Below are 27,727 nucleotides of genomic sequence, written 5' to 3'. Positions count from 1 at the left end.
TAGAATGCAAGGAGCACCTTTTAACACAAAATACCTAAATATTCGAATGACAAGTAATCACCAAATGACTCTTGCTTGCATTGATAGTCATCTTTAAATAGAGCAGCTACACCCCAATCTCTCCTAAAGGCTCTGCAGACGCTCATAAAAATAAAGTTTTGAGGGGCTGTTTAATTCAGGATTGTTGCACTGCAACTGTCTTCTAGCCATGATTTATTTAGAAGCATAAAATCTAGAATTGATTTAATTTTAAGTGAACGGATGTTTAAAAGTGCTAATTTAATAGTCTTACTTTCTGTCTCTACAGTAATCTTAGTTTGGTGTGTAATAGCCAGCGGATTATATGGGTTTGCCGAACAGTTTTAAAAGGCCTTAGGCTTTCTATCATGTAAAAAAACAGAAATAGAGAAAGCAACAGGCACATTGGGTTCCCGCTTGTTCTGTAAAACATTTGACAAAGTCACTGTTATCATAGCGGGGACCTGACACACATCACTGAGAGATGTTATTGGTTGTTTTTGATTCACCTAGAACAGATGGAGGAGGGTGAGGGCCCTGGTGTTGTGGCAGGGGCCGAAGAGCTCTCACAGGAGGAGGTGGAGGTCAAGCTGGGCCCACAGGCTTTGGTGGTTGCAGGGCTCGCCGCTTTTTTGTTGATATCTGGGGGCTTGTAGCAAAAGAGAGAGTTTGGTTCCAGCATAGACCAGTTCCTCCATTTTCTCTGAGAAACACAGAAGAGGGGATACTGGAGAGAGGGATAACTTGTCCGGTGAGAGAGGCTGTTGCTCTAGTGTTAAAGGAGGCTGTAATATGTTGTCCTGGCTTCCCTGACTGTTTTCCCGAAAGTCGTCCTTGGGTGCTGAATCTTGGAGCAGTTCTAACATGTCACTGTCTATCGGTGAGCTCTGTGAGGATGCTGGAGAGAGGGATAATGTGTCCGGTGAGAGAGGCTGTTGCTCTAGTGTTACCAGAGGCTGTAATATGTTGTCCTGGCTTCCCTGGCTGTTTTCCTGAAAGTCGTCCTTGGGTGCTGAATCTTGGAGAAGTTCTAACACGACTCTGTCTATTGGTGAGCTCTGTGGGCAGGGTTCAGTCAGGATTGTGTCCGTGAGCGGTAGTTGTTGTGGCTGCGTGGTGTTATCATTATCCTTGTGGGATGTGTCAGCCGCATTTCCATTCAGGTGCTGAAGTGAAGTCCTGTGGTCAGTTGTACTCTGTCCAGGTGTGTTTGTGCCATTCAGGTTGAGTGGATTTGCACACACTGCTGAAGGATGATGGAGGGAGAAGTAGATATTGTCCTTTAGCACTCTTGGAGCCCAGTTTGTTTGGGTGCAGGCCATCATGAGTGAACAGTTGTCTCTGACTCCAGAACAGATTGAAGTTGTCGATGAAATTCAGTCCTTTTAAGTTGCAGGTTTTTTGCAGCCATGTGTTAAGACCAAGCAACCGTGTAAATCTATTTGTTCCTCTTGCTGGGAGTGGTCCACTGATGAACGACTGAACTTTTAGTCTTCTGACCATTTCAAAATGTTCATTGAAATCCCTCTTAAGGAGTTCTGACTGCTCCTTCCGAATATCATTCTTCCCCACATGAATGATTAGTCGATTTGCAGTCTTATATTTCACCAGAATGCTCTTAAGTTCCCTGTTTACATCAGAAACTGTTGCTTGTGGAAGGCAGCATGTAGTTGTATCCCTGCTGCTAATGTTTCTGATAATAGAGTCACCCACTATCAGAGTCCTGGGCTCGGCTGCTCTATGAGCTGAGCTGAGTGCCGCTGTCTGCTCGACCTTGAGCGGCAGTTAGCATCGGTGTTAGCTGCTGGCTGATTTGATCTGTGTCCGATCATGTTTGGGGATTCATCACCCACATTCATCATGTCTGGAGATTCCTCACCCACATTCATTAACACTTCAAATCTGTTCTCCAGATGTATTGGCGGTGGTAGGGAGCTAGTGTTTGGAGTAGAGGATGCTACTGCATTAATATGTGATACTCGTAACAATCTGATGTCTCAAGTGCCTTTGGGTCTTGCTCCGTTTGTGCCATCGATTAGTATGTTGATCAGTTACGGCACTCAGTATGGCCTGTTTAGGAGCATTAGATTCATGGGACTCACCGACTGTGCTGAGGACGTCCATGATGAAGCTCTGTTGTGTGTTCCTCCTGGTTTGGTAGTCCCGCAAGTAACTTTGTTTCAAGAACTGCAATCCTTTGTAGAAGTCTGTGCAGTTTGTGCAGCAGGTAGATTCTTCAATCAGAGGAGGCATATTATTTCTAATCCTTTTGGATGTAGGCAGCTGTGTTTTCCCTTCTCCGGAATGTAAGCTGATGGCTGCTGTCAGTGGGAGGTTGGTCGGATAAAAATTCCCCCTTTTTGTAGCAATCTTTTAGTTAAAAAGTTTGTTGGTGCCAAGATTTGTCGTTTGAGCACTGTGCTGATTTGCTGTAGTTAAAATTAGGAGATAAAATATAAAAGCAATAGAGCAAAGCGCGGAGCTGTAAGCAAGAGCGTCCAAACAGTAGTGAAGCAGGAAGTAGCGAAGCTCATCAATAAGATCTCTCTAGAATCTCTCTAACGTCTATTCTGATTCATCAACACAGTTTCACTGATGATCCAGAACCAATCCAAAACCCAGGATAGAGCGGTTGAGTGAATGTGGTCTGGACTGTGTGGATGAGGCTCATTGTGTCTCCAGAGATGCTGTAGAAGGACAGAGTTCCTGCACTGTGATCCACATACACTCCTATTCTACGGCTGATGAACTCTTCAGGGAGTTCAGTTTCTATGTTATTGTGTTTGAATGAGTAACTGGATGAAGAGCAGATCAAACTCCAGGACTGATCATTATATCCAAACCAACACTCATAACCTCGTCCCTTCCTGCTGATGCTCTTATATGACACTGATATAGACACACCAAAAACATCATCACCACTCCACTCAATCTCCCAGTAACAGCGTCGATCACACAAACTCTCACTACACAACACCTCAAGATAATAATCAAATCTTTCTGGATGATCAGGATACGGCTGATCTGTTTTAGTGACAGTAATCACTCTGTTCCTCTCAGACAGATGGAGGTGTTTATTCACTGTGTTCAGATCCAGAGTGAACTGATGGTAATCTGATGGAGATAAAACACATCAGAATCAGGAATTATGAATCTGATCTTTTAATGTATCTGAACTCTTCATGTTCAATATGTCAGCAGTGTCTCAGTACAGTTTACCAGATATCCTGTGCAAATCATCATTTACATGATCAACTATAAAACTCTTCTATCATGTTTTCTTTCTCCTTCTACAGGAAGAACATGAACACACTCAGTGAGTTTTCTGCTTGTTTTCTTAGTGGCTTACATTGTAGGAAGTCGTTCCTGGTTCTGGGAACAATGTTGGTGAAAGTGACTGTGGAAATCAACAGACATGAAAAGTGTGATTATCATATTAAGAGAAATATCATGTTGAATATTTATGATTTGCGATCAGGGCGGCTCCAAAGTTCTTCCGAGCAGGTTCAGTCACTCAACATACATCACACCACAGGAAAATCTGATAAGGTAATCTATAGAACCATCAAGATAATCAGGACATTATTGTCGGAAGGGGAGGAATCGGCCCAAATCCAGCCCGATTATCAGTGGTGTGTACCCAGCATAAGACGGTTTTTATTATGATGATCTACATGATACGAGATGATGGCCTTTACCTCTGTCAGAGGTCTTGTTGAGCTCCGCTTTGCAGAAATCCTCCAGTTTGTCTCTCAGCTGACGGACAGATTTTCTCACTTCATCAAAAGAGGAGAGAGAACTGAAGGGATCGTCATTTACATCTGTAGATTCAGGAGGAGCTGAGAGAGACTGGAAACTCTACAGAAAACAGAAATCAAAGCTCATCACCTCCACACTTCAGCCAATAACCTGCACTGCTGTCAGATTTGAGCAGATCTTGTTGATCTTTAGTAACTCTCCTCAATCCAGCACTTTCACAGCATCAGCTTCATTCTTCTCATATTCATTACATCATGTTAGAGCTATAAGTTCTAGTGTTTGACACTTACACTATGTGTGAACTTTCTAGGAAAACACTTGATTATCAAACATGCCAATAACACAAATGTGACAGATCAAGTTCATCAATGGCGTCACATGGAAGGGTTGAGTAGATTTGAGCAGGAAAAGCAGTTCAAAGGCAACAAGTAGATTGACCATTTTTTATAACTTTTGAACAGTTAGTGGCTCTGAAATTCACAAGGACTCTTAGGACACGATCACAAGGTCAGGTTTTGTAGTTTAAATACACTGAAGCATTTATAATATACAACCTCACTTCACTGTCAAATTAATGTTACTGGGAAATAGTTACATTATTATAAAAAGATTATCTGATTTGGGAAACATTACAAAATTTGTAGTGAAGAAAAATAAAGAATGATGGGAAATCTAGCTGGGTGAAACTGGTATCATCAAGTTCATGGATTTCACATTGTTGTAAAACAAAGTTTAAATAGTTTTGATCTGTTTCTGTCTAGAAGCTCAATACAGTGGTGTGAAAAAGTGCTTGCTCCCTTCCTCATTTTTTTAAATTTTTTGCATGTTTGTCACACTTTAATGTTTTAGATCATCAAACAAATTTAAATATGAATCAAAGATAACACAATTAAACACACCATGCATTTTTAAATGAAGGTTTTTATTATGAAGGGAAAACAAAATCCAAACTCACATGGCCCTGTGTGAAAAAGTGCTTGCCCCCAGCTGTTAAAACATAACTGTGGTTTATCACACCTGAGTTCAGTTTCTCTAGCCACATCCAGGCCTGATTTCTGTCACACCTGTTCGCAATCAAGAAATCACTTAAATAGGATCTGCCTGACAAAGTGAAGTAGACCAAAAGATCCTCAAAAGCTTCACATCATGTTGAGATCCAAAGAAATTCAGGAACAAATGAGAAAGAAAGTAATTGAGATCAGTCTGGAAAAGGTTATAAAGCCATTTCTAAAGCTTTGGGACTCCAGCGAACAACAGTGAGAGCCATTATCCACAAATGGCAAAAACATGGAACAGTGGTTAACCTTCCCAGGAGTGGCCGGCCAACCAAAATTACCACAAGAGCGCAGCGACGACTCATCCAAGAGGTCACAAAAGACCCCACAACATCATCGAAAGAACTGCAGGCCTCACTTGCCTCAGATAAGGTCAGTGTTCATGACTCCATCGTAAGAAAGAGACTGGGCAAAAATGGCCTGCATGGCAGAGTTCGAAGACGAAAACCGCTGCTGAGCAAAAAGAACATAAAGGCTCGTCTCAGTTTTGCCAGAAAACATTTTGATGATCCCCAAGACTTTTGGGAAAATACTCTGTGGACTGATGAGACAAAAGTTTTGGAAGGTGTGTGTCCCATTACGTCTGGTGTAAAAGTAACACAGCATTTCAGAAAAAGAGCATCATACCAACAGTAAAATATGGTGGTGGTAGTGTGATGGTCTGGGGCTGTTTTGTTTCTTCAGGACCTGGAAGACTTGCTGTGATAAATGGAATTATGAATTCTGCTGTCTACCAAAAAATCCTGAAGGACAATGTCCGGCCATCTGTTTGTGACCTCAAGCTGAAGCAGGCTTGGGTTCTGCAGCAGGACAATGATCCAAAACACACCAGCAAGTCCACCTCTGAATGGCTGAAGAAAAACGAAATGAAGACTTTGGAGTGGCCTAGTCAAAGTCCTGACCTTAATCCTATTGATATGCTGTGCCATGACCTTAAAAAGGCGGGTCATGCTCGAAAACCCTCCAATGTGGCTGAATTACAACAATTCTGCAAAGATGAGTGGGCCAAAATTCCTCCACAGCGCTGTAACAGACTCATTGCAAGTTAGCGCAAATGCTTGATTGCAGTTGTTGCTGCTAAGGGTGGCCCAACCAGTTATTAGGTTTAGGGGACAAGCACTTTTTCACACAGGGCCATGTGGGTTTGGAATTTGTTTTCCCTTCATAATAAAAACCTTCATTTAAAAACTGCATGTTGTGTTTACTTGTGTTATCTTTGATTCATTATTAAATTTGTTTTATGAACTGAAACATTAAAGTATGACAAACATGCAAAAAAACTAAAAATCAGGACTTTTTGACACCACTGTATATCTTTTCAGAAAAATGTTTTCTAATACCTTGTTTCTACCAGCACAAACTGGGTGCTAGTTCAGAGCTTGTGCTATTTCCAGTTTAGAGTTGGTTCAACTGGTTCACGGGCTAGAGAGCCAGCACAGAGCCAAGTCTTACATCAGTGTATACATCTCATCTTTCACAGCAACGCTAGCATGGCAGCGGCAAACACAAACACACAAAGCTTGTTCGAGATGCATCCGCTTCTTGCAGACCAATCGGCTCATGATATCAAAGCACTGCGAAATCGATCCAAAAGCACAAGGAGTCGTATGCTCTACAAACGCTATCGCGAACCTGTGGCACTCCGATGTCACAAGCATTAATGGAGTGGATATTGAGAGTGTTGAATAGTACAAATATTTGGGCAATGTCTTAGATCATAAATTGTCCTTTTCTCCAAATACAGAGATTTTGTGCAAGAGGGGGCAGCAAAGATTGTATTGCTTGCGAAAATTAAGGTCATCTAATGTGGACAAAACACTGATGTGTATGTTGTCCAGATCATATTTTGAGTCGCTGTTATCTTTTTCACTGTTGTGCTGGTTTAATTCTCTAAATGTGAAAAATATGAATTGTATTGAGAGGATTGTAAGTCAAGGAAATCAACACTTCAGTCAATGGCTTATTCTGCTCTCATGAAATGTTTTTTCTGTGAGTTTCTTGCTCAAGTCCACTATGATCCTGTTCTTCTAAATCTCTGTTACCTGCAGGAAATGGATGTGATCCTGTGTGTGTGAAAGCTGCTCCAGCTCAGCGTCTCTCCTCCTCAGATCATTGATCTCCTGCTCCAGTCTCTCCAGTCGTCCTTCAGCTCGACTCACTGCAGTCTTTTCCTGATCTCTGATCCGCTGTGTGGCCTCAGAGCGGCATTTCTTAATGCAGCGGATGAGCTTAGTGAAGATTCTCTCACTGTCCTCCACTGCTGTCTGTGCAGAGCGCTGTTAGGACACACATCACAATCACACAGTGGCTTCAGTGAGTCCTGACTGAGACTTCTCAAACTTCTCTTCTTCTCCAGACTCACCTTATGAGACTCCACAGCCTCTCTCAGCTGCTGAAGATCTTTCTCTCTCTGCTGGATCCTCTGCTGGAACAACTTCTGTGTCTCCTTCAGCTGGTGCTAAAGGAAAAACCAATGACAGGAGAAACATCACATAAATCATCAAGTAAACAGATATGAATCCAGTATCAGTGAAGTAGTGAGATTGAGGGGTTAAAGATCTTGCATAAGATTAAAGGTTCAATCATAAGTGACAGCATTATTTTATCAATGACTAGTTATAGAGATAGTTCACCAGAGATGTAAATTCTTTCATTGTTTACTCATCCTCATGTCTTTAAAAAATTTGAATGATTTTTTTCTCTTGCATAACACAAAAGAAGATATTCTGAATCAAATATGGTAACTACTCAATTACATCAAACCTCACTGGCTCATGCATGTCACATGACTAAACATGCCACCATATTTGATTTTTCATATTGGCTGCGTTCCACTCCAGTTTTAGACACACACTCGCGAACTTCCCTAAACACTTCCCCTCGGGGGAATCCCTGCCGCCATTTTGAAGTGCTTTCCACTTGTGAACTGGATGAGGGAAGTTTATATGGACAGACCCTCGCTCCCTCAATTTTGACCGAGGGAGCGAGTCTACTTCATATGTACACTTCAGGCAGCTCCATAACCCAAAATGCAACACGATTTTGACGTCACCGCATAACGCGTTTAATTTACCCCACCACAAACAACTCTATGATATATTAATTATTTTTTAAACATTTAAAACACACATATATTCATATAGAATGCTGTATTAAACAATTTTGTAAGGTGATCAAGGGCTTAGGACGTTCCAGTTCAGCCCATAGCAAAGGTTCCGCCAGTAGTGGGCACTCGTGCAACGTAAGCAATGACGTACATCCGAGTCAACGAGACTGAGGGAAGTTCGCAAGGGAAGGGCATTTAAAAAATGAACTGGAACGCAGCCATTGATTCAGAAGAATTAGACTACCCCCTTGGATTTCTTGATTGAAACTTATGTACCCCATTGACTCAAATATATGGAAAGATAAAACATTTCTTAAATACCATTTGTGTACCTCAGGAAAAAAGTCCAGGTTGTTTTACCATTAGTAAATGATGAATGTTATTGTTTGTTTGTTTTTTGTTTTGTTTTTTTGGTGAACTACTGGTTTAAGCAGCCTAATCATTCAGTCCTGTAGATCATCATGATAAGTGTAGGGGAGCGTGGGGCACAAACTGGATGTTCAGGTTTCTGAACATCCAGGATGGTGAATAAAGACTCTTCCTCTCAATCTTTATTCACCATAAAGACTGAGAGGAAGAACCTGAACATCCAGAAAATATTATTTCAAGAAATGTTCAGCATTTGTACTGGCTCATCTATTTATCTTGTGTTCTATGAGAGCTGTGAGTGGAGGGAGGAGAGTGTTTTTGGTCACCTCTGTGTTCTTCTGAATGTCTAATATATTTCTTCATCAGTTTGCCTGTATTGTTTTGCAGAGTGTTCATTGTCAAACTACAAATTGTCACAGACCTGCCAGGCTCCACCATCTCCCAATCACAGCGCACTCCCTCGCCAGAGTTCTGAGCACACACACCTGTCATCAATCAGCACCCCAATCAGCCACAACATAAAGAGCTCACACTCACCTCAGTCAGCATCCGGTCTCGTTTCCACATAGACATCTTCTATGCTTACCTCAAGGACTCATGTATACCGACCGTCTCTACTCCAGCTTGTTCCTAGTCTCCTTCCATGTTCCTGTCTCTGTGTAAGTTTCCAAGTATCATCTCTTCTCTGCCACGATCTCCAAACTGCTACCATCCACGATCTTCACTCCTGCAACAAAAAGGACAGTATTAACATCCAGTTATCTTCCATTCATTCTTATAATTACCATTTACTCACCTGCATCACAGTGTCACTCTGCTGGTTGTTCAATAAACATCACTTACCTGTACTCTGTTGTCTCCGCTCCTTCTGTACTGTAGCAGAAGACTGGACCAAACCATAGAACACCAGTATGAGTTCCCTAGTCCCGTTTCAAGAGCTTGTTGATGTCTTACGCCGAGCACTCCAGCACATCTCCAATCCACCTGCATCTCCACCAGCAATCACCTCTGCCAACACCACCGTCACTCCTTCACCACCTGTTTACGCCAGTCCCATGGCCAAACCGGCACCCTTCTCTGGTTTGGCGGAGGATTGCAACGGATTTCCTCCTGCAATGTTCGCTGGTCCTGGAGATGCACCCGCACTTGTACCCTGATGATCTTGAAAAGGTAGCTTTCATCTTTTCACAATTAAATGGCAGAGCGCTTCAATGGGCTGAAACTATTTGGTCGCAAAATAGTACAGTCACCCAGTCTCTCACCAGTTTTGTGACCCACTTCAAAGTATTCGGTAGACCAGCCGGGGATTCATCGATTGGTGAGCAATTATATCATTTAAAACAAGGTACTATGACTATGAATGAATATGCCCTTAAGTTCAGGACCCTTGCTGCCGCTAGTGGATGGAACAAGCAGTCTCTGTTACCACCTACCGTCAGGGTCTGGATCCACGAGTGCGGTTGCATCTCACTGCATACGAGGATTCCATCGGGCTAGAACGATTCATCCAATACTCCATTCGATTCACCACTTGTATGCAGTCGTGTCTTGAAGAGCACCAGGGCCAGTCGCTTCTAACATCATCCCTCCACCGGCCAGAATCCATCAGCCCTCCAGAACCAGCCAATGAACCCATGCTGCTGGACCACACCCGGTTGACATTTACTGTGTAATGTGTCATACCGTATGGCGTGGTCAATGCCCGCTCCGTATTTCAGGACTTCATCAACAAGGTGCTCCGGGAGTTTCTTCACAAGTTCGTTCTGGTCTACATTGATGACATCCTGATATACTCCCGGAGCATGGCTGAACATCGCCACCATGTTGCGGAGGTCCTGAAATGCCTGAGGGAGTTCCATCTGTTCCTCAAGGCTGAAAAATGCTCTTTTCATCAACCCTCAGTGCAGTTCCTTGACTACAACATCAACAGCAGTGGCATCCAGAAGGACGAGGGGAAGGTTGAAGCTATTAAGAACTGGCCAACTCCATCCACCATCAAAGAACTCCAGAGATTTGCAGGATCCTAGAAACTTTTACCGTAGACTTATTTAGAACTACAGCTCCACCGCAACCAATGACCCGCCAGGCTTCACCATCACCCAGTCACAGCGCACTCCCTCACCAGAGTTCTGAGCACACACACCTGTCATCAATCAGCACCCCAATCAGCCGTCAGTGTTGGGGAAGTTACTTTTAAAAAGTAGTGTTTGCTCGTTACTCGTTACTTTATTAAAAAGTAATCCGTTACTTTACTTAGTTACCCCCTTTGGAAAGTAACTTTTTATGTTACTCGTTACTTTTACGTTACTTTTATGTTGCTTGACTTTGGGCAGAACCCAATATCTGTTCCTAAATGTGTAGGCCTACATAAAGTTATACTATGGAGGACATAACAGGTATTTCTTTTGTGCTCTTTATTATAAAAAAATAGCATCAATAAGCTCCTTAGGAACAACATGGTAACCTCAAAATGGGTCATATGTCTCAAAATAAAACATGCATGCCTCATCTAAATCCAACAGAAAAAATAACTTAAAAATGGCTTGATGTCGATGGCTTGTGTAAATAAAATAAAATGGCACAATACAGTTTAGAGGCAAAGACATTTTAGCCAAAATAAAATCAAGCACAACTTAAAGCATGACTAGCCTCAGAATTAAAAAGGCTATGTTAACTGAATATGCTGGCCCTACTTCACAGTATGATGGGCAGATAGAAAAGAGGATATTAGGCATAGGCTTGAGTTGTCTATAGCATGGGTGGCAGGCAACCTATTCCACATCAGCACAAAATGGGTTATTATACCTCATCAGGAGCAGTCTTTCAAAACGTTTATCTGAAAGTCTGTTTCTTCTGGGGGTAAGCACAAGACCTCCCAGGCTGAACAGCCTTTCCACCGGGGCACTGGATGGTGTGGCAGTGTTGTATTTCATGAACACAGCTTTCACTCGGGGGAAACGGTTGAGAACTTCTAACTCTGAGCCCGATCTCATGTACTCAAGTACCTCTGAGTCTGCACTAAAGGCCATTTCGTCTTTCTCCTCCTCACCAAAAGAAAAAAAGTCCTTCTCATTGGCGCTGCTGTGTGTGGCAACTTCTCTGTTTTTATTCTCAGCCGGCTCTGCATCATGGGGTAGAGTGCGACACTCCGCGATGAGCAGCGCACGCGCCGCTTCTCTCCGCTCCGCTCCCCCTATCCACCGAACTTTAAATTTCGGCAACGTCAAGGCAGCCAATAAAGCTTCCCTGCTCTCCAACACCGGTGCGAATCGCGTCTTGATAGCCTAGGACAAAATTATATAGAAGACATAAGCTTAGTTTTCAGACATACGACTCACTCTATCAAGGTAGAAAAAAAAAAAGAGTAGGAGAAAAAAAAGAGATTTTGAGAAAAAATATATATTTTGTTTAAAAGTACACATTTCAAGCTTTCTATATATTTCTCAGGTCTGTGAGGCAAGTAGCTTATCTGAGTTTATCTGAGACTTCAGTTCACGCTACAGTTCATGCCTTCATGTCATGATGACTATATTGCATGCTATATTTACTTTCTTATTTATTAAATTCAGGTAATTGGTTGATAAAACATTGATTAAAATTAAGATACAATTAATACAAAACGAAATTCATTTTAAAGAAAGGCTTTCTACAAAAACAAACTTAATAAAGTGGTCAGGTCTGCCCACTCCATTTGTCTCCCGATATATTGCGCAAAATTATGATCTTACTCATGCTTTACACTTTTCATATAATCAACATAGATGAAATACATTTTTTTATTTATTTTATTTACACACATAAATATGAAAATAAATCATTTTCTTTAATGATACAACACGTAGGCCTGTAGCTAACTTTCAGATAGGCTATTAATAATTGGCTTACCTGTACAATTACACCCGGTAGGTCTGCTGTCATCCTTGACAGTCCATTTTGGAGTGCGAGCGTCCTTGACATCAGGGTCTCCAGGGTTGGTAGAAGAGTACCATAATAGCAGTTCTCTTCGCCTTGCAAGATATCCAGTGCTACCGTCATCGGTTTCAAAACACTGCAGTATTCCTTTAGGAATAGATGTTCGCGCTCTGTCGGGCCTCTGATGTCCAGTCTAGTACAAAGCGTATTCAAATCTTGGGCCGGGATGTCACTGATACGGGACAAGGCATCGTGGAAGGAATTCCACCGTGTGGATGTAGGCACGATAATTTTTTTCCCACAGATTTCATCGACAATCTCAGAGGCCACGGTAGAACGGCTTGCCTTTGTCCAAAGAGCAGCACACTTCGCCGTTGCACTCCTGTACACAGATTTTGAGTCAGTTTTGTTGGATGACAGCCATTTGTCGATGTCATTGCACGAGATCAAATTGAGCGTATGCGAAGCACACCTAAAATGCGGGGGAAGAGAAAACTGTCCTTCTGTGGTCCCAAGCAACTCTTCCACATCTGTGAAAACTACACCTTGCCCATCTTGCTCTTCATCCTCCTCCTCGTCAGGCTCAGGGGGTGCATACATCTTAAAAGCTTTAACAAAATTCGACCCGTTGTCTGTAACGGTGGCGGTGATCCTATGTGAAAGGCCAAACGCTGAGTGAATCTGTTCCATTTCAAAGCCTATAACATCATATGTATGCCTGCCCTTTATTCTTTTGCATGCGATGGCAGCTTTCTCACGATTCAAGTTGCGTGGATTGATCCAGTGCACAGTGATTCCCAGAAAGCTTCGGTTATGGCTACTCCATATATCCGCAGTGGTTGAAACATACTGCAAACTCTCGAACGTTTTCTTTAATTCAATCTCCATTTTTAGATAACATTCGTCCAGATAGCCCGTGAAAGTTCTACGATCTGACCATGGGCGCCTGTCTCCTGTTGTAGGTATTTTGCTAAGTATCTTTCTGAAAATGGGAGATTCGACAGTATTGATGGGCAACATTTCATCGACGATGAACGAAGCGACAAGTTTGTCCAACTCTTGTTTAGTTACGTCCTGGTGGTGAAAATGAAGTTTTAGCTGCTTATTTGGCGTTGGACTCGACATATCATCATTTCCCCGCCGGGGATCTTGAGCGACAAGCTTCATGTTAGCATGTTTTCCTTTCAAATGCTTGGTGAGGTTGGCAGTTGATTTAACGGCAGTGGACAAAAGTTTCTTGCCAGGACACAGTGTACACCTTACACTCACATTCCTCCCCTTAGTTTCAACGAGTTTGAAGTAGTGGGAATACCTCCATCCCTCAAAAGTTAGCGTCGGCTGCTTCTCACTTGCCATGATTGCTTTGCAGACTGCTACCAGCCTCTGTCATGTACCGTGTGGAGCTTGTGACTATTGCGCAAGCCCGCAGATGGCAGTGTCGCTGTCAAATCTAACCATGGGAAAAGTAACGTTGCGCCGAATTGAAAAATGAACTACGTTTCGTTACCAAATTTTCAGTAGTAGCGCGTTACACTCCTTTTTACCCGAAAAAGTAGTTACGTTACTGTAACGCGTTACTTAGTAACGCGTTACACACAACACTGTCAGCCGTGACATAAAGAGCTCACCTCAGTCAGCGTCCGGTCTCGTTTGCACATAGACGTCTTTTATGCTTACCTCAAGGACTCCTGTATACCCACCGTCTCTACTCCAGCGTGTTCCTAGTCTCTTTCCGTGTTCCTATCTCCGTGAGTTTCCAAGTATCATCTCTTCTCTGCCACGTTCTCCAAACCGCTACCATCCATGATCTCCACTCCTGCAACAAAAAGGACAGTATTAACATCCAGTTATCTTCCATCCATTCTTATAATTACCATTTACTCACCGGCACCACAGTGTCACTCTGCTGGTTGTTCAATAAACATCACTTAACTGTATTCTATTGTCTCCGCTCCTTCTGTACTGTAACACAAAATTATTTAAATTTGAATTTCTAAAAAAAATGCTATTTTATATGAAAAAAAAGTATTGTCTTTTATCGACAAAATATTTTAGTTTGTCATGTATCTATTTTTTTTTAATTAAGTCAGAATTTTTTTTTTTTTTTTTTTTTTTTTTTTTTTTTTAGCTGTCATATGGTCATGTTACAATATGCCCCACTAATAGGGCATGTTGTCACATTTCACTTCCCTTCTTTAGGGGTAAATAAGTATACACTGTATTAATGAAACCAAGCCAGACATGGGTGAAATTAAGGCGGAACAAAAGAAATTCCATTGAACCCAAAAAGCATTAGGTTGTGCCCCGCTCTCTCCTATATAGGCACCAGTCATTGTACCATCCCAACGACAATTCTTCCAGCATTCCTCCACCTCCTCATCACCATTTATGGTAAGCATGTTACATTTTCAACACACACACTCTAAGCAGTAGACCAATCACAACAGACTGGGACCAGCTGACCAGTCAACGCAGACTGACTTTTTGTAAGGCATGTTTTAACAATGGGGGCTGGCTGCTGCCTGAGGGGGCAAGTGGAGCTCCACTCAAGGGCGGAAATGCATCCCCTCCACTAGTGAAGCTAGCTACAGCTATGGCCACTGGGCATGTGCACATCAATATTATGTCATTTAATTACTGTATTTGCATTATTGTAAGCATAGGTTTAGGGTTGTGGTAGGTGTAGACATTAGTAAAACACAAGTGGAGGTGACATATTTCCTGTTCGAGATTGGAGCTCCACTCAATCATGGTCTACAGCCAACCCTTCTCAGTTTTAAAGAAACTGAAACTAAAACAGTGTTCAGACAGAGAGGGTGAAAACAAGCACTGCAACAATGTAAATTATACGAAAAAATTATGAAATATATTCTAGTAGACCCTATAAACTTATGAGCCTGTAAATGATCATAATGAGACCTCTTTAAATTCATACCTGTTTCTCTGTCCTCTGTGCTGCAGATGATACAGTGTCGTGGTTTTTATGTTCATCCATCGTACACAGCAGACATATACACTTCTGGTCAGTACAACAGAAAACCTCAAGGATCTTTTCATGTTTCTGGCAGATCATCTCCTGCAGTCGTCCAGTGGCATCAATCAGATTGTGTCTCTTTCCTTTAAGCAAACTCTCATGTTGTTCAAGGTGATTCTGACAGTAAGAGTCCAGACACACCAGACAGGACTTGACGGCTTTGTGTTTTCTTTCAGTACAGACGTCACACTGCACATCTTCTGCTCCAGCGTAACAGTCAGCAGAAAGTTTCATCTTCTTCAGTTTCTCCACCACTTCAGCCAGCATGGTGTTTAAAGCTAAAGCAGGTCTTGGACTGAAGGTCTGTCTGCACTGAGGGCAGCTGTAGACTCTCTTCTGATCCTCCTGATCCCAGCAGTCTGTAATACAACTCTTACAGTAACTGTGTCCACACAAAGTGGTCACTTGGATCCTTCAGGAGATCCTGACACACTGAACACATTAACTCATCCTGAGAAATTCTGGTTTCTGCCATTTTACTGCATGAATACAGAGACACAAACGCACAACAGCTCAACTACACTTCAGTTTCAGTTTCTCTAAAGTCATGCATTTCCTGTTTCCTGGTTCTGTGTTTGAGTGGCGTGTACAAAACTGGTGTCTGTAAAGCAGTGTGACAAGGCGTGATGGTCAAACAGTCCCGTACAAGAAATTATGGTGTTTATGTATGTGTATACACCACTAGCTGGGAAAAAAAAAAACTTTCTTCCACAAACAAAACACTTTTTAAACAACTCTTAGCAACACCACTTTTGGACTGACTTCTATTCATCCCACTCTGAATTTTGTTTCACTTTCAGCTTATAAAGTGGACGGATTAAACCATATAAACTTAACAGATAAGTACTAAATATAATACACACTAATTATATTATATTAATTATATATATATATATATACACACACACCGACAAGGCATAACATTATGACCACCTTCCAAATATTGTGTCGGTCCCCCTAGCCCTGATCCGTCTAGGCATGGACTCCTCTAGACCTCTGAAGGTGTGCTGTGGTATCTGGACCAAGATGTTAGCAGCAGATCCTTTAGGTCCTGTAAGTTGTGAGGTGGAGTCTCTATGGGTCTGTAGGAACCGTGGACTAACCAGACAAATGAATCATTCAGATGATTCTTTCAAAACATAATTCCGGAAACCCAAAGTCAGAGAATCTAATTTTCGACTCCAGTCCCTCTACAGAAAAAAACCCTGCTAGGTACTTTTATGACCCCCATCCTTCCTGACAGAAGGAGAGGTGATAAACTTAGCTATTTGTGACAAACCAAATGGTCACCAAGAAGATAAAGAGTCTTTGATCTCCAGATCAAAAGAGACAGAGACAATGCAGACCATGTTGTTTTTCTTAGTAACTGGTCACATGTAGCATGTGTAGACATGATATAAATTTTATGTAGTTAAAAGATAACTTTACAGAAAAACTAACAACTGTTTCTACAACTAAAACTGCATTGAATGATTCCAAACAATTTTAAATGGACTTATCAAACATCTTACATATAACTACATAAAATGTATATCATGTCTACACATGCTAAATGTGACCAGTTATGTTTTAGAACACTCACAACTCATGTAACTGTGTAACTATTGAATGCTTGAATGAAAGTATTTCGGATATGTTTTTAATTGTCTTCCTCTCCTCTCCTCCTCCTGGCTTGAATGAAATCTGTGTAAAATGTATCATATTCTATTAAATAGAAATTATGTCTAAAACGGTACTCTCTACCGAAGCTGGCAATTCCAGAGATGGAGGTAACACGTATGTATGATGGGGGCAGAGAAAAGCCACCTTTTGTAAAGGGATGATATCTGATTGGCCAAAACTCCTCTCAGAGGTGGGACAAACACCTAAGTTTAAATAGTCATATCCCAAGACAGTGAAAAAAAAAGAGTGAACAGCGTAAGCAGAACAAAGAGTAACCATGGAGTAACAAGAAGAACAGACAATCAGCTCATGCAAGCCATCCAACTTTCACTCACTTTTCTTTTCCGTTGAGAGTCTCGTATTCTAAGTTTTGCCAAAAAGTTTGACTCCAGCCACGACAAGAGACTTCCAGCAAGCTCAAATGTGATTGGTTTTTACCTAACACAATCCGGACCTGAAAGACCCTGCAACAAATCATTGACTCGGAAAACTCTCCTCTACACGCCGACAAGGAGATTCACATTTAAAGTCGATTCAAGCAAGTTCTTTTGCTAGGAATCCTGTTCATCATATCACTCTCTCTCTTAAAACTTTCTCTCTCATTTCCTTTCTTTCTGCAACAGGTATGAATGTGTGTGTGGGTGTGTTTGTGTTAGTTTAGTTTTTGTTAGAATAAATAAAGTCTCTTGTAAATTTTAAAAGAAAGTGTCTTGTATTATGTGCTTGTAAAATTTAATGTCTTAAACTGTCGATCTTAAAGTTACCGGGCTCTAATCAGTGTTTTCACGATAGTGGATATTCATATCCACTACAGGAGCTTATTATGGCTCGAGCAGATGATTCCTGGATGATTCAGTTGCTTGGTCATAAACTAAATTACTCTTTATAATTCCCTATAAATTAATTATTTTATTTGAGCTAATTTTGCTCCTTTTCCTTACAGATTGGACTTGTCTGTTCAGCACATCCCACAGATGCTCGATTGGATTGAGATCTGGGGAATTCGGAGGTCAAGTCAACGCCTTAAACTCGTTGTTGTGCTCCTCAAACCATTCCTGAACCATATTTGCTTTGTGGCAGGAGCATTATCCTGCTGAAAGAGCCACAGCCACCAGGGAATACCGTTTCCATGAAAGGGTGTACATGGTCTCAACAATGCTTAGGTAGGTGGTACGTGTCAAAGTAACATCCACAAGGATGGCAGGACCCAAGGTTTCCCAGCAGAACATTGCCCAAAGCATCACACTGCCTCCGCCGGCTCGCCTTCTTCCCATAGTGCATCCTGGTGCCATGTGTTCCCCAGGTAAGAGACGCACACGCACCCAGCCATCCACATGATGTAAAAGAAAATGTGATTCATCAGATCAGACCACCTTCTTCCATTGCTCTGTGGTCCAGTTCTGATGCTCACGTGTCCACTGTTGGCTCTGTCGGCGGTGGACAGGGGTCAGCATGGGCACCCTGACTGGTCTGCGTCTATGCAGCCCCATAAGCAATAAACTGTGATGCTCTGTGTATTCTGACACCTTTCTAACAGAACCAGCATTAACTTCTTGAGCAATTTGAGCTACAGTAGCTCGTCTGTTGGATCGGACCACACGGGTCAGCCTTCAATGAGCCTCAGCCGCCCATGACCCTGTCACCAGTTCACCACTGTTCCTTCCTTGGAGCACTTTTGATAGATACTGACCACTGCAGACCAGCAACACCCCACAAGAGCTGCAGTTTTGGAGATAATCCAGTCATCTGGCCATCCCAATTTGACCCTTGTCAAACTCACTCAAATACTTCTGCTTGCCCATTTTTCCTGCTCCTAACACATCAACTTTGAGGAGAAAATGTTCACTCGCTGCCTAATATATCCACTCACTAACAGGTGCTGCGATGAAGAGTTTGTGTTTATGTCTGCATTTCATGTTAGTTAATCAAATAATCCACATTTCAACATTCATTATTTCTCTCATGTCCTTTTATTTATAATCATTCATTCACATTGCAGCATTTATCACAGAAAGACTGAAGGGTGAAATATAACCATTTGTGAATGTAAAAATCTGTGAAAAAAAAGCAAAGATGAATTTCATAAATTCACAAATGTGTGCCTTGAGACAAAAATGAACAACTGAACTAAAAAAAAAAGCAGATGGTCAGGTGCAACCACAGGAGTTCATACACTATATTGCCAAAAGTATTGAGACACCCCTCCAAATCACTGAATTCAGGTGTTCCAATCACTTCCATGGCCACAGGTATATAAACTCAAGCACCTAGGCATGCAGACTGGTTCTACAAACATTTGTGAAAGAATGGGTCGCTCTCAGGAGCTCAGTGAATCCAAGCGTGGTACCATGATAGATTGCCACCTGTGCAATAAGTCCATTCGCGAAATTTCCTAACTACTCAGTGAAGGAATTCTTAATGCTTCAGCATAGAAAGGACATTTTGGAACAGTTAGGGAATGGCCCCTTCTGTTTTAACATGACTGTGGACCAGTGCACAAAGCAAGGTCCATAAAGACATGGATGAGCAAGTTTGGTGTGGAGGAACTTGACTGGCCTGCACTTCAACCCAATAGAACACCTTTGGGATGAATTAGAGCGGAGACTGTGAGCCAGGCTTCTTGCCAAAATCACTGACTGACCTCACAATCACGCTTCTAGAAGAATGGTTAAATATTCACATAAACACACTCCTACACCTTGTGGAAAGCCTTCCCAGAAGATATGAAGCTGTTATAGCTGCAAAGTGTGAGCCAACTCCATACCATTAAGAATGGGATGTCATTAAAGTTCATGTGCATAAAAAGGCAGACATCCCAAAACGTTTGGCAATACAGTGCATGTATAAAGACAAAAACATACAAAAGCCTAAATTATAAAATAAGTGAAGAATGTAAGTTGTCATTAAGGTGGACAATCACATTTGGGCCACATTCAGCTGCGGCGTGAACGTAACCTTAATTTCACACAGATACGAATTTTCTGGTGCCATTTTAAACTGCCGAGCCATTTAAATCTCTTTCCACACAATGAACACAAATGTTTTCTCACATCTGCATGACTTTTCTGGTGTATCTGTAAGTGTGATGGCAAAATTAATTTTTTATTACAATGATCAGATTGAATGCACTGAACATTTTTGATATTGCTCCTTTTTCTAATCGTCTTTCCACTCTCAGAGCACTTCGACTTCTTTCCACAAAGTTTTTGCAAATGACGTTTCAGGTCTCTTTTATATGTGAAACACTTCTTACACTGAACACATGTGAAAGGTTTCTCTCCGGTGTGAACTCTCATGTGAATGTCAAGTGTTATTTTCTGAGTGAAACTCTTCCCACATTGAGTGCAGGTGTAAGGTTTCTCTCCAGTGTGAACTCTCATGTGAGTCTTGAGGTTTCCTTTAAATCTGAAACTCTTTCCACAGTCACGGCACTTGAAAGACATCTCTCGGGAGTGAATTTTTAAGTGCCAGTTAAGGTGTCTCTTGTCTTGAAAACTCATTCCACACTGCTGACAATTAAAAGAGTTCTCTATTGAGTGAAGCCTCATGTGGTAAGTAAGGGTTATTTCACGTGTAAAACATTTTCCACACTCAAGACACATGAATGGCTTCTCTCCTGTGTGAGTTTTCATGTGAGCCGTAAGATTTCCTTTGTTTGAGAAACTCTTCCCACACTGTTGGCAGGTGTATGGGTTCTCAGCATTGTGAACACTTCTGTGGGCATTAAATGATTTCTTATATGAGAAGCTCTTCCCACACTGTTTGCAGGTGTAAGTATTCTTCACACTGTGACTTTTTATGTGTGAATTAAGGATTGATTTAATTCTGAAGCTCTTTCCACACTGATCACATTTGAATGGCTTCTCCCCAGTGTGAATTGTCATGTGAGTCTTAAGAGTTCCTTTGTGCGAGAAGCTAGTCCCACACTGATCACATGTGAAAGGCTTCTCTCCAGTGTGAACTCTTATGTGGGAATCAAGTTGTGCTTTATATTTGAAGCTCTTCCCACACAGTTTGCAGGTGAAAGGTTTTTGAATGTTGAGGCTTATTCCTTTCTCTCCTGAGTGTTCTCTCTGCATGTGGGAATTAAGGGATCCTCTATTTTTGAAACTCTTTCCACACCATTCACATGTGAACGGCTTCTCTTTAGTGTGAACTCTCATGTGGGAATTAAGGTTTCCTCTGTGAATGAAGCTCTTTCCACACTGTTGGCAGGTGAAAGGCTTGTCTTCAGTGTGAATATTCATGTGGCATTTAAGGTTTTGTTTTTGATTGAAACTCTTTCCACGATGAGAGCAGGTGAAGTTCTTGTTAGATTCAGTCTTCTGAACTTTATTTAGAGAAGACATTTCAATCTGATTGGATTTTTCTCTACATCAATTAAATCATGTCTCTTATATTGTTCTTTCTCTTCTATTTCTTTCTGTCCTTGATTCTTCTCTTTTAATGCCATCAGGTCTAAAGCGAAAATTGACAAATAAAAGTTAATTACATTTTAAATTTAATATTTAGACTCAAAGCAACAGGCATAAAAACAAACATTGTGCAACATAACGGCATTGTTATAGACCAATACTGAAACAAAAATATTAGAAAAAGTCCTCTTCACTATGCAATGGTACACGTGAACAATTTCAGTCAGTATTTAAGCACCATCATTTATTTAAATGATTTGTGACCTGCATTTGGCATCTAATAATGACTGCATTTAGTGCTATTAGCTCTTCTGACAACAGATCACTACATTCTTTTGGTAAGTTTGAGAATTAAGTTGTTATTTGCCAATAAGCATTAGCACTGTTTAGGTCAAATCTATCCAACTGACAATAATTTGTGTAAACAAATGGACGTTTCATCAAACACAAGTATGGAGTGCAACAGGGCTCAGTAATAGGTCCTCTGCAGGTCCCACAGTTTGCCTGTGTAAGGACTCTACCTGTCTAACTTCATGTATGAATCATGAGTTGCTTTATGTCTTAAACTCTTTCCACACTAATGACAAATAAAACAGTTCTCACCTGAGTGTTTTCTCTTTATGTGGACATTAAGGGTTACTTTACGTAGGAAACTCTTTCCACACTGATCACAGGCAAACGGCTTCTCTCCAGTGTGAATGTTCATGTGGGAATTAAGAGTTTCTTTATATTTGAAACTCGCTTCCACACTGATCACATGTAAAAGGTGTCTCTCCAGTGTGAATGTTCATGTGTTTTTTAAGGTTTCCTTTTTTAGTGAAACTCTTTCCACACTGTTGGCATGTGAACGGCTTCTCTCCAGTGTGAATTTTCATGTGGGAATTAAGGTTTGTTTTCTGTTTGAAACTCATTCCACACTGTTGGCATTGATAAGGCTTCTCTTCAGTGTGAATTCTCATGTGGATTTTAAGGTTATGTTTTTGAGTGAAACTTTTTCCACATTGAGAGCAGGTAGACTCGGTTTTCTGATTTTTCTTCCACGAAGAAGTTGTTTCAGTCTGAATGGATTTCTCTACATCCATGAAATCATGTCTCTTATATTGTTCTTTCTCTTCTATTTCTTTCAGTTCTTGATCCTCCTCTATCAGTGCCATCAGGTCTAAAGCGAAAAAAGACAAATAAATGTTAATGGCAGTTTAATGGCACAAAGTGACATACATCAGGGGCCGTATTCACAAAACATTTTATCTTATCACTAAGAGTTCTCCAAAATAGCAGTAAAAGTTCTTAGCTCAGAGTTTTCTCTTAAAACCTATTCACAAAGCTGCTGAGACAAACTTTTACTAAGGAATAGACTGAAGTCTTAAGCTAAGAGTACGGGCGGGGGTGATCTTGTTGCTATGGAGTATACACACAGTGATTGGCTGATGGGGGAGGAGTCAGTGATTTAATCATAGAAATATTGTAGAATGAGTTTCCTTATTAAAATAAAGGTTTAAAAAAGTGTCTCAGAACAAGCCGTTTCCAGATCCCTGGCAGTGTGACATCACATTAGCCACAGACCCCGCCCACGAATGTTGACAGACACTGGCATTTTAACATAGAACCGCCCTGAGCGCGTTCACAGCGAGTTTACACAGTCCGCCATTGCTGCACTGACGAGAACGTCTCCCAAGCATTTTAAGTGTTCTGTAGCTGGATGGATTAATCCACAGAGCTCTCTCAATTTACTCCCTAAATCTGAGCCGCTGAAGATGAGGTGGATGAGGTGGATTTACTAAGAAAGAGCTCCCTCTGCTCTGCAAAAATTTGTTTATGTCTGCGCGAATCATTTCACACCGGACTTGCTTTGTGAACGAATGTCAATACAAAGAGACAATACAACACAGAGTTTGTGCTAAAAATGTGCTACTCAAGGATAGATCAGTATAAACTGTTCTGATCCAGCTCACAGCCTCCAGAGTGATACTGGATATAGGCAGTAATGAAGGTGAGAGCACTTTATTACAGTTCATCGGAGTTGATAATATTTATAAAATGCACCAGTTTATTAAGCACCACCTGAAAAGGCATAAGGTCTTTATATATTTGTTTACTATTAGTTGTAACAAGTGTTTCTGTGTACTTCGCTGTGTATGTTGATGATAAGAAGAGAGAGAGTTTATGGATAATATTTTAATGCACACTTGGACTTGGTTTTTTAAGCTCTTACACAGGGTTTCAACAGGTTTCATCAAATGTAATTTAATGCTTTTTAATGCTAATTTTTTACATTTTTAATGCCATAGCATTAAATTAGATCATCTATCAACATGTTACCAACATTATATATATATATATATATATATATATATATATATATATATATATATATATAAAAAACGTTGGCAAATGTCAATAGATGATGTCATATGGGAATTAGAATATTCATCATGTCATTGTTGTATTCGCATTCTGCCAAGTGTCAGCCCTTTACATTTGTTTGCTTCTCTGCTGCTACCCTTTTTGCTCACATAATATATTTTAATACAGCCAAATTCCCAATAAAATTGTTTCATCTATATATTTTTCTGTTTTTGTTGTCAGACAATATGAAATGGTGACTGAAACGCAGCCCATTAAGACTACATACAGGGCTCGACATTAAAGGTGCCCTAGAATCAAAAATTGAATTTATATTGGCATAGTTAAATAACAAGAGTTCAGTACATGGAAAAGACATACACTTGAGTTTCAAACCCCATTGCTTCCTCCTTCTTATATAAATCTCATTTGTTTAAAAGACTTCTGGAAAACACGCGGATCTCAACATAACACCGACTGTTACGTAACAGTCGGGATCATTAATATGTATGACCCCAATATTTGCATATATGCCAGCCCATGTTCAAGGCATTAGACAAGGAAAGGCAGTATTAACGTCTGAATCTGTGCACAGACAAGGTAAGCAAGCAAGAACAACAGCGAAAAATGGCAGATGGAGCAACAATAACTGACATGATCCATGATAGCATGATATTTTTAGTGATATTTGTAAATTGTCTTTCTAAATGTTTCATTAGCATGTTGCTAATGTACTGTTAAATGTGGTTAAAGTTACCATCGTTTATTACTGTATTCACGGAGACAAGAGCCATCGTTATTTTCATTTTTAAACACTTGCAGTCTGTATAATTCATAAACACTTCATAAGAACATAAGAACTTCATTCTTTATAAATCTCTCCAACAGTGTAGCATTAGCCGTTAGCCACAGAGCATAGCCTCAAACTCATACAGAATCAAATGTAAACATCAAAATAAATACTTTACTCACATAATTCGAAGCATGCATACAGCATGCATGACGAACATCTTGTAAAGATCCATTTGAGGGTTATATTAGCTGTGTGAACTTTGTAAATGCACTGTAATATAGTCGAGAGTTCGTGTGGCAGGGAGCATGCGATTTAAAGGGGCGGCGCTGCCAAAATCAGTGTATAGTTAATGATGCCCCAAAATAGGCAGTTAAAAAAATTAATTTAAAAAAATCTATGGGGTATTTTGAGCTGAAACTTCACAGACACATTCAGGAAACACCTTAGACTTATATTACATCTTGTGAAAAAGCATTCTTGGGCACCTTTAAGCCTTGTCATTCACTTGTACGATTCATGAACAATGTATGATTCATCTTTTATTTTAAATTCTTAAATTCGATCAATGAATTTAATTAGATTAAGATGCAAAGGGTTGTTACCAATCAAATTAAATAATTTACAAATTTACAATAAAAAAAAAAATACAACTGCATTAATTAATGTTATGGGATTGTAAGAAATGTTGTGGAAAATGATTAAACAATTAGACTAAACCATCAGTGGGTGGCGTCAAGTAACCGTCTTAATAAATGAGTCATTCATTTAAACGGTTCATTCAAATGGCTGATTTGTTCAAGAATGTATCTGGGAATTGTGCGTATGACATTCTTCAAAAATATCATTAATTTATTAAAATGTCCAGCTCTAAATGAGGATCAAATGACTGAGTTCAGCTTTGAGAATGAAACCAACCTGTTTGTTCCTCAGTTTCTTCATGTTTCACTCTGAATTTTTCTTCAATCGTCACATCTTCACTCTCCTCTTTAATAATCGCCATCTTCATAATAGTGTCAAGTGGATCTCAGTCGCTTCACCAGGAGTTTTACTGTGTTTCAGATGAGAATAAATAACAAAAAGAAAAATGAATCCAATCTAAATCTCTGAGTGTGTCTCAATCAGATCTAGCTCAGTAGTTTAGTGCACTGATGATAGTTAAATATAGAAGGCGATCTAACGGAAGCTAGATATTTTACTTAATAACTTGTTAAATATGAATCAATTTTCTTAAACGCATTGCTTCCTCCGGAGTTGTGTGGAGTTCACGTTTATGATGGATGGATGTGGATAGATGCACTTTCTTTAGCTCATACTTGTTAGTCTTGATCACTGCCGTTATAAAGCTTGTGTGCCGTCAGGATATTTATTAATATTTCTCCAACTGTGTTCATCAGAAAGAAGAAAGTCATATACACCTAGGATGGGCTGAAGTGGTGAAGTAAAGCTTGAACTAATTTTCATTTCAAAGTGAACTAATCCTTTGAAACAACATTAGAAGAATCCCCTATATCTAAAATAATAATAATAAAAAACATTAAATCACATTATTTAGACTTTTTGAGAGCACTTGTCAACCATCAGACATAAAACCTGGCGGAGTTGACAAAAGTGAAAATTTTTCCACCTTAACATGTTGTACAGTGAAGCAATTTTCTTTCTCAGTTGTAGCGGCCTTAATAAACAGATCAAAAATGCCCAGATTTATCCCACAACTGTTTACAGAAACTGTTACACCAGGATGAAGGAGTTGACATGTTAAATCTGAGACTGCAGAGACTTCAACATTGTTTTAATAAAATATTAAAAGAAAAAGGAAAGGGGTCCTAGTTAAAGCTAGAGTTAGCTAGGGTTAAAGCTGATCCTGACATTGTCAGGATTTGTTTTAATTCTGAATAAATCAGGTAGAGTTGATGCAAAGTGAGGACACAGCTTTGATAGACATTTTTTATGGAAAATATAATTCAAGACTTGCACTTTGTATTGTTTGATATACTACAGATCTCAATATAAATGTATTTTTTATTATTATTTGTTGCATTTTTAAACACTTTGTTTGGTTATTTTGCATTGTGTTCTCATGCTGAGGACAGACTAAAATACACACTTAAACACGCTTAAAACACAAACCTTTCTTCAGCCAAATCATAACAGATGCACGAGCACGACGCAGCCTTATGACGTCACACCAGCAGATCAAAATAAAAGTCCTGCTCACACGCTGCTGGTGTTTTCAATCACAAAAGTGTACAGAAAATTTAAAATAGATATTAGAGGAGTTCAGAGTTGATTTCTTGGTGAAATACATATTTAAATACATTGTCCAATGATGTACTGAAAATGTTAAGAACTACTAATGAAAGAGTGTGAGATTCTGTCTAAAAGGCAAAACTGTCTGGGTGTAGAAACCATTTATACCAGCATTAAAATGCAAACAAATGTGATTTACAAGTAAAAATAATCATAATATGCCCGCTGGATCACTTGGGTGAGCAATTTTAAAGCATCTGAAAAGAAATTAATGTAAATATAATGTTAATACTAAATCAATCCAGGAGAGGTCGCTTATTTCCAGCTGATCCCCGTATTAATAACAGCGTAAGATGTGCACGCTAATGTGAAAGTTTACTAAAATTATCAAAAATAAAAATTGTGTTTTCACCATCCAGTCAGGATGGTAAATGGATAATCTATTTACAAAGTTCAAGGGGTCACCCATGTGTTTGGTTTGTTTGAAAACAAACTTATACATTTTATTGTAAATTGTCATTACACCTCTGCACTGCTCACAAAATCTGCTTTACACCATTTTTTTCTATAGCTTGCCTAACATGATATTTGAGCAACGTGAACACAAATTAATCACACAGTTTGTGGAGCGCTTCAGAGTTCCTCTAAAACCCTCCACCTTCCCCAGCTCCACCTGTATAGATCTGTTTCATAAAACAAGATTAGAATACAAGCCAGGCTTATTTTGGTTGGTCAGACTTATTGTCAGTGGATTCTGTTTCATAAAGCAAACTTAAAATAGTTAAAATGCTGTGAAACTAATCTGGTCCAGGGCAGGCTGACTGTCAGGCAAAAATAAATATACAGTGAACAGAAATTCAACTTAAATAAGGCTACAATGATAAATGATACAAGATAGACCGACTAATGTGTTCAATTATATTGTATAAAATCATTTATGTTATTGTTTATGTTAAATTATGTATATATAGTAGAAGTTAAAATCACAAAATGAAAAAAAAATAATAATAAAAG

General features: G+C 40.1%; 2 protein-coding genes and 1 pseudogene across 3 annotated transcripts; all 3 read right to left on the bottom strand.

The window, feature by feature from the left end:
• Nucleotides 1-1,769: 1,769 nt before the first annotated feature.
• LOC125244395 (tripartite motif-containing protein 16-like) lies at nt 1,770-16,602 on the bottom strand. The gene is made up of 7 exons (XM_048154483.1): nt 16,544-16,602; nt 15,155-15,665; nt 7,195-7,290; nt 6,875-7,108; nt 3,717-3,876; nt 3,368-3,415; nt 1,770-3,132 (listed from the first exon to the last, which is right to left on the bottom strand). Exons 1-7 carry the CDS (start codon nt 16,600-16,602, stop codon nt 2,597-2,599), a joined length of 1,644 nt encoding a protein of 547 aa, XP_048010440.1. The 3' UTR covers nt 1,770-2,596.
• LOC125245185 lies at nt 9,426-15,138 on the bottom strand. Of its 2 annotated transcripts, XM_048155689.1 has the most exons (3): nt 14,105-15,138; nt 12,193-14,035; nt 9,426-11,591 (listed from the first exon to the last, which is right to left on the bottom strand). In XM_048155689.1, exons 2-3 carry the CDS (start codon nt 13,573-13,575, stop codon nt 11,079-11,081), a joined length of 1,896 nt encoding a protein of 631 aa, XP_048011646.1. In that variant the 5' UTR covers nt 13,576-14,035; nt 14,105-15,138; the 3' UTR covers nt 9,426-11,078. The 2 variants fall into 2 exon arrangements, with proteins under 2 accessions (XP_048011646.1, XP_048011645.1); XM_048155688.1 differs by having other exon boundaries at nt 12,193-15,138.
• Nucleotides 16,603-21,251: 4,649 nt separating the features above from the next.
• LOC125244394 lies at nt 21,252-27,012 on the bottom strand (annotated as a pseudogene).
• Between the last annotated feature and the right edge of the window lie 715 nt (nt 27,013-27,727).

The sequence above is a fragment of the Megalobrama amblycephala genome, linkage group LG14 (assembly GCF_018812025.1).
Source record: "Megalobrama amblycephala isolate DHTTF-2021 linkage group LG14, ASM1881202v1, whole genome shotgun sequence".
In the NCBI taxonomy this organism is placed as follows: Eukaryota; Metazoa; Chordata; class Actinopteri; order Cypriniformes; family Xenocyprididae; genus Megalobrama; species Megalobrama amblycephala.
This window is presented reverse-complemented; position numbering and strand designations above follow the sequence as displayed.

What these genes read in the sequence shown, in the direction of transcription:
- LOC125245185 (XM_048155688.1), bottom strand. Translation starts at nt 13,575, where the DNA reads ATGGCAAGTGAGAAGCAGCCGACGCTAACTTTTGAGGGATGGAGGTAT. An exon ending in TACCGGGTGTAATTGTACAG is followed by an intron (nt 11,592 to 12,192) that starts GTAAGCCAATTA and finishes ATTTTGTCCTAG; the next exon opens with GCTATCAAGACGCGATTCGC.
- LOC125244395 (XM_048154483.1), bottom strand. Translation starts at nt 16,602, where the DNA reads ATGGTCTGCATTGTCTCTGTCTCTTTTGATCTGGAGATCAAAGACTCT. An exon ending in CACAGAGGACAGAGAAACAG is followed by an intron (nt 7,291 to 15,154) that starts GTATGAATTTAA and finishes TTTTTCCTTTAG; the next exon opens with CACCAGCTGAAGGAGACACA. An exon ending in CAGGAACGACTTCCTACAAT is followed by an intron (nt 3,133 to 3,367) that starts GTAAGCCACTAA and finishes TATCTCCATCAG; the next exon opens with ATTACCATCAGTTCACTCTG.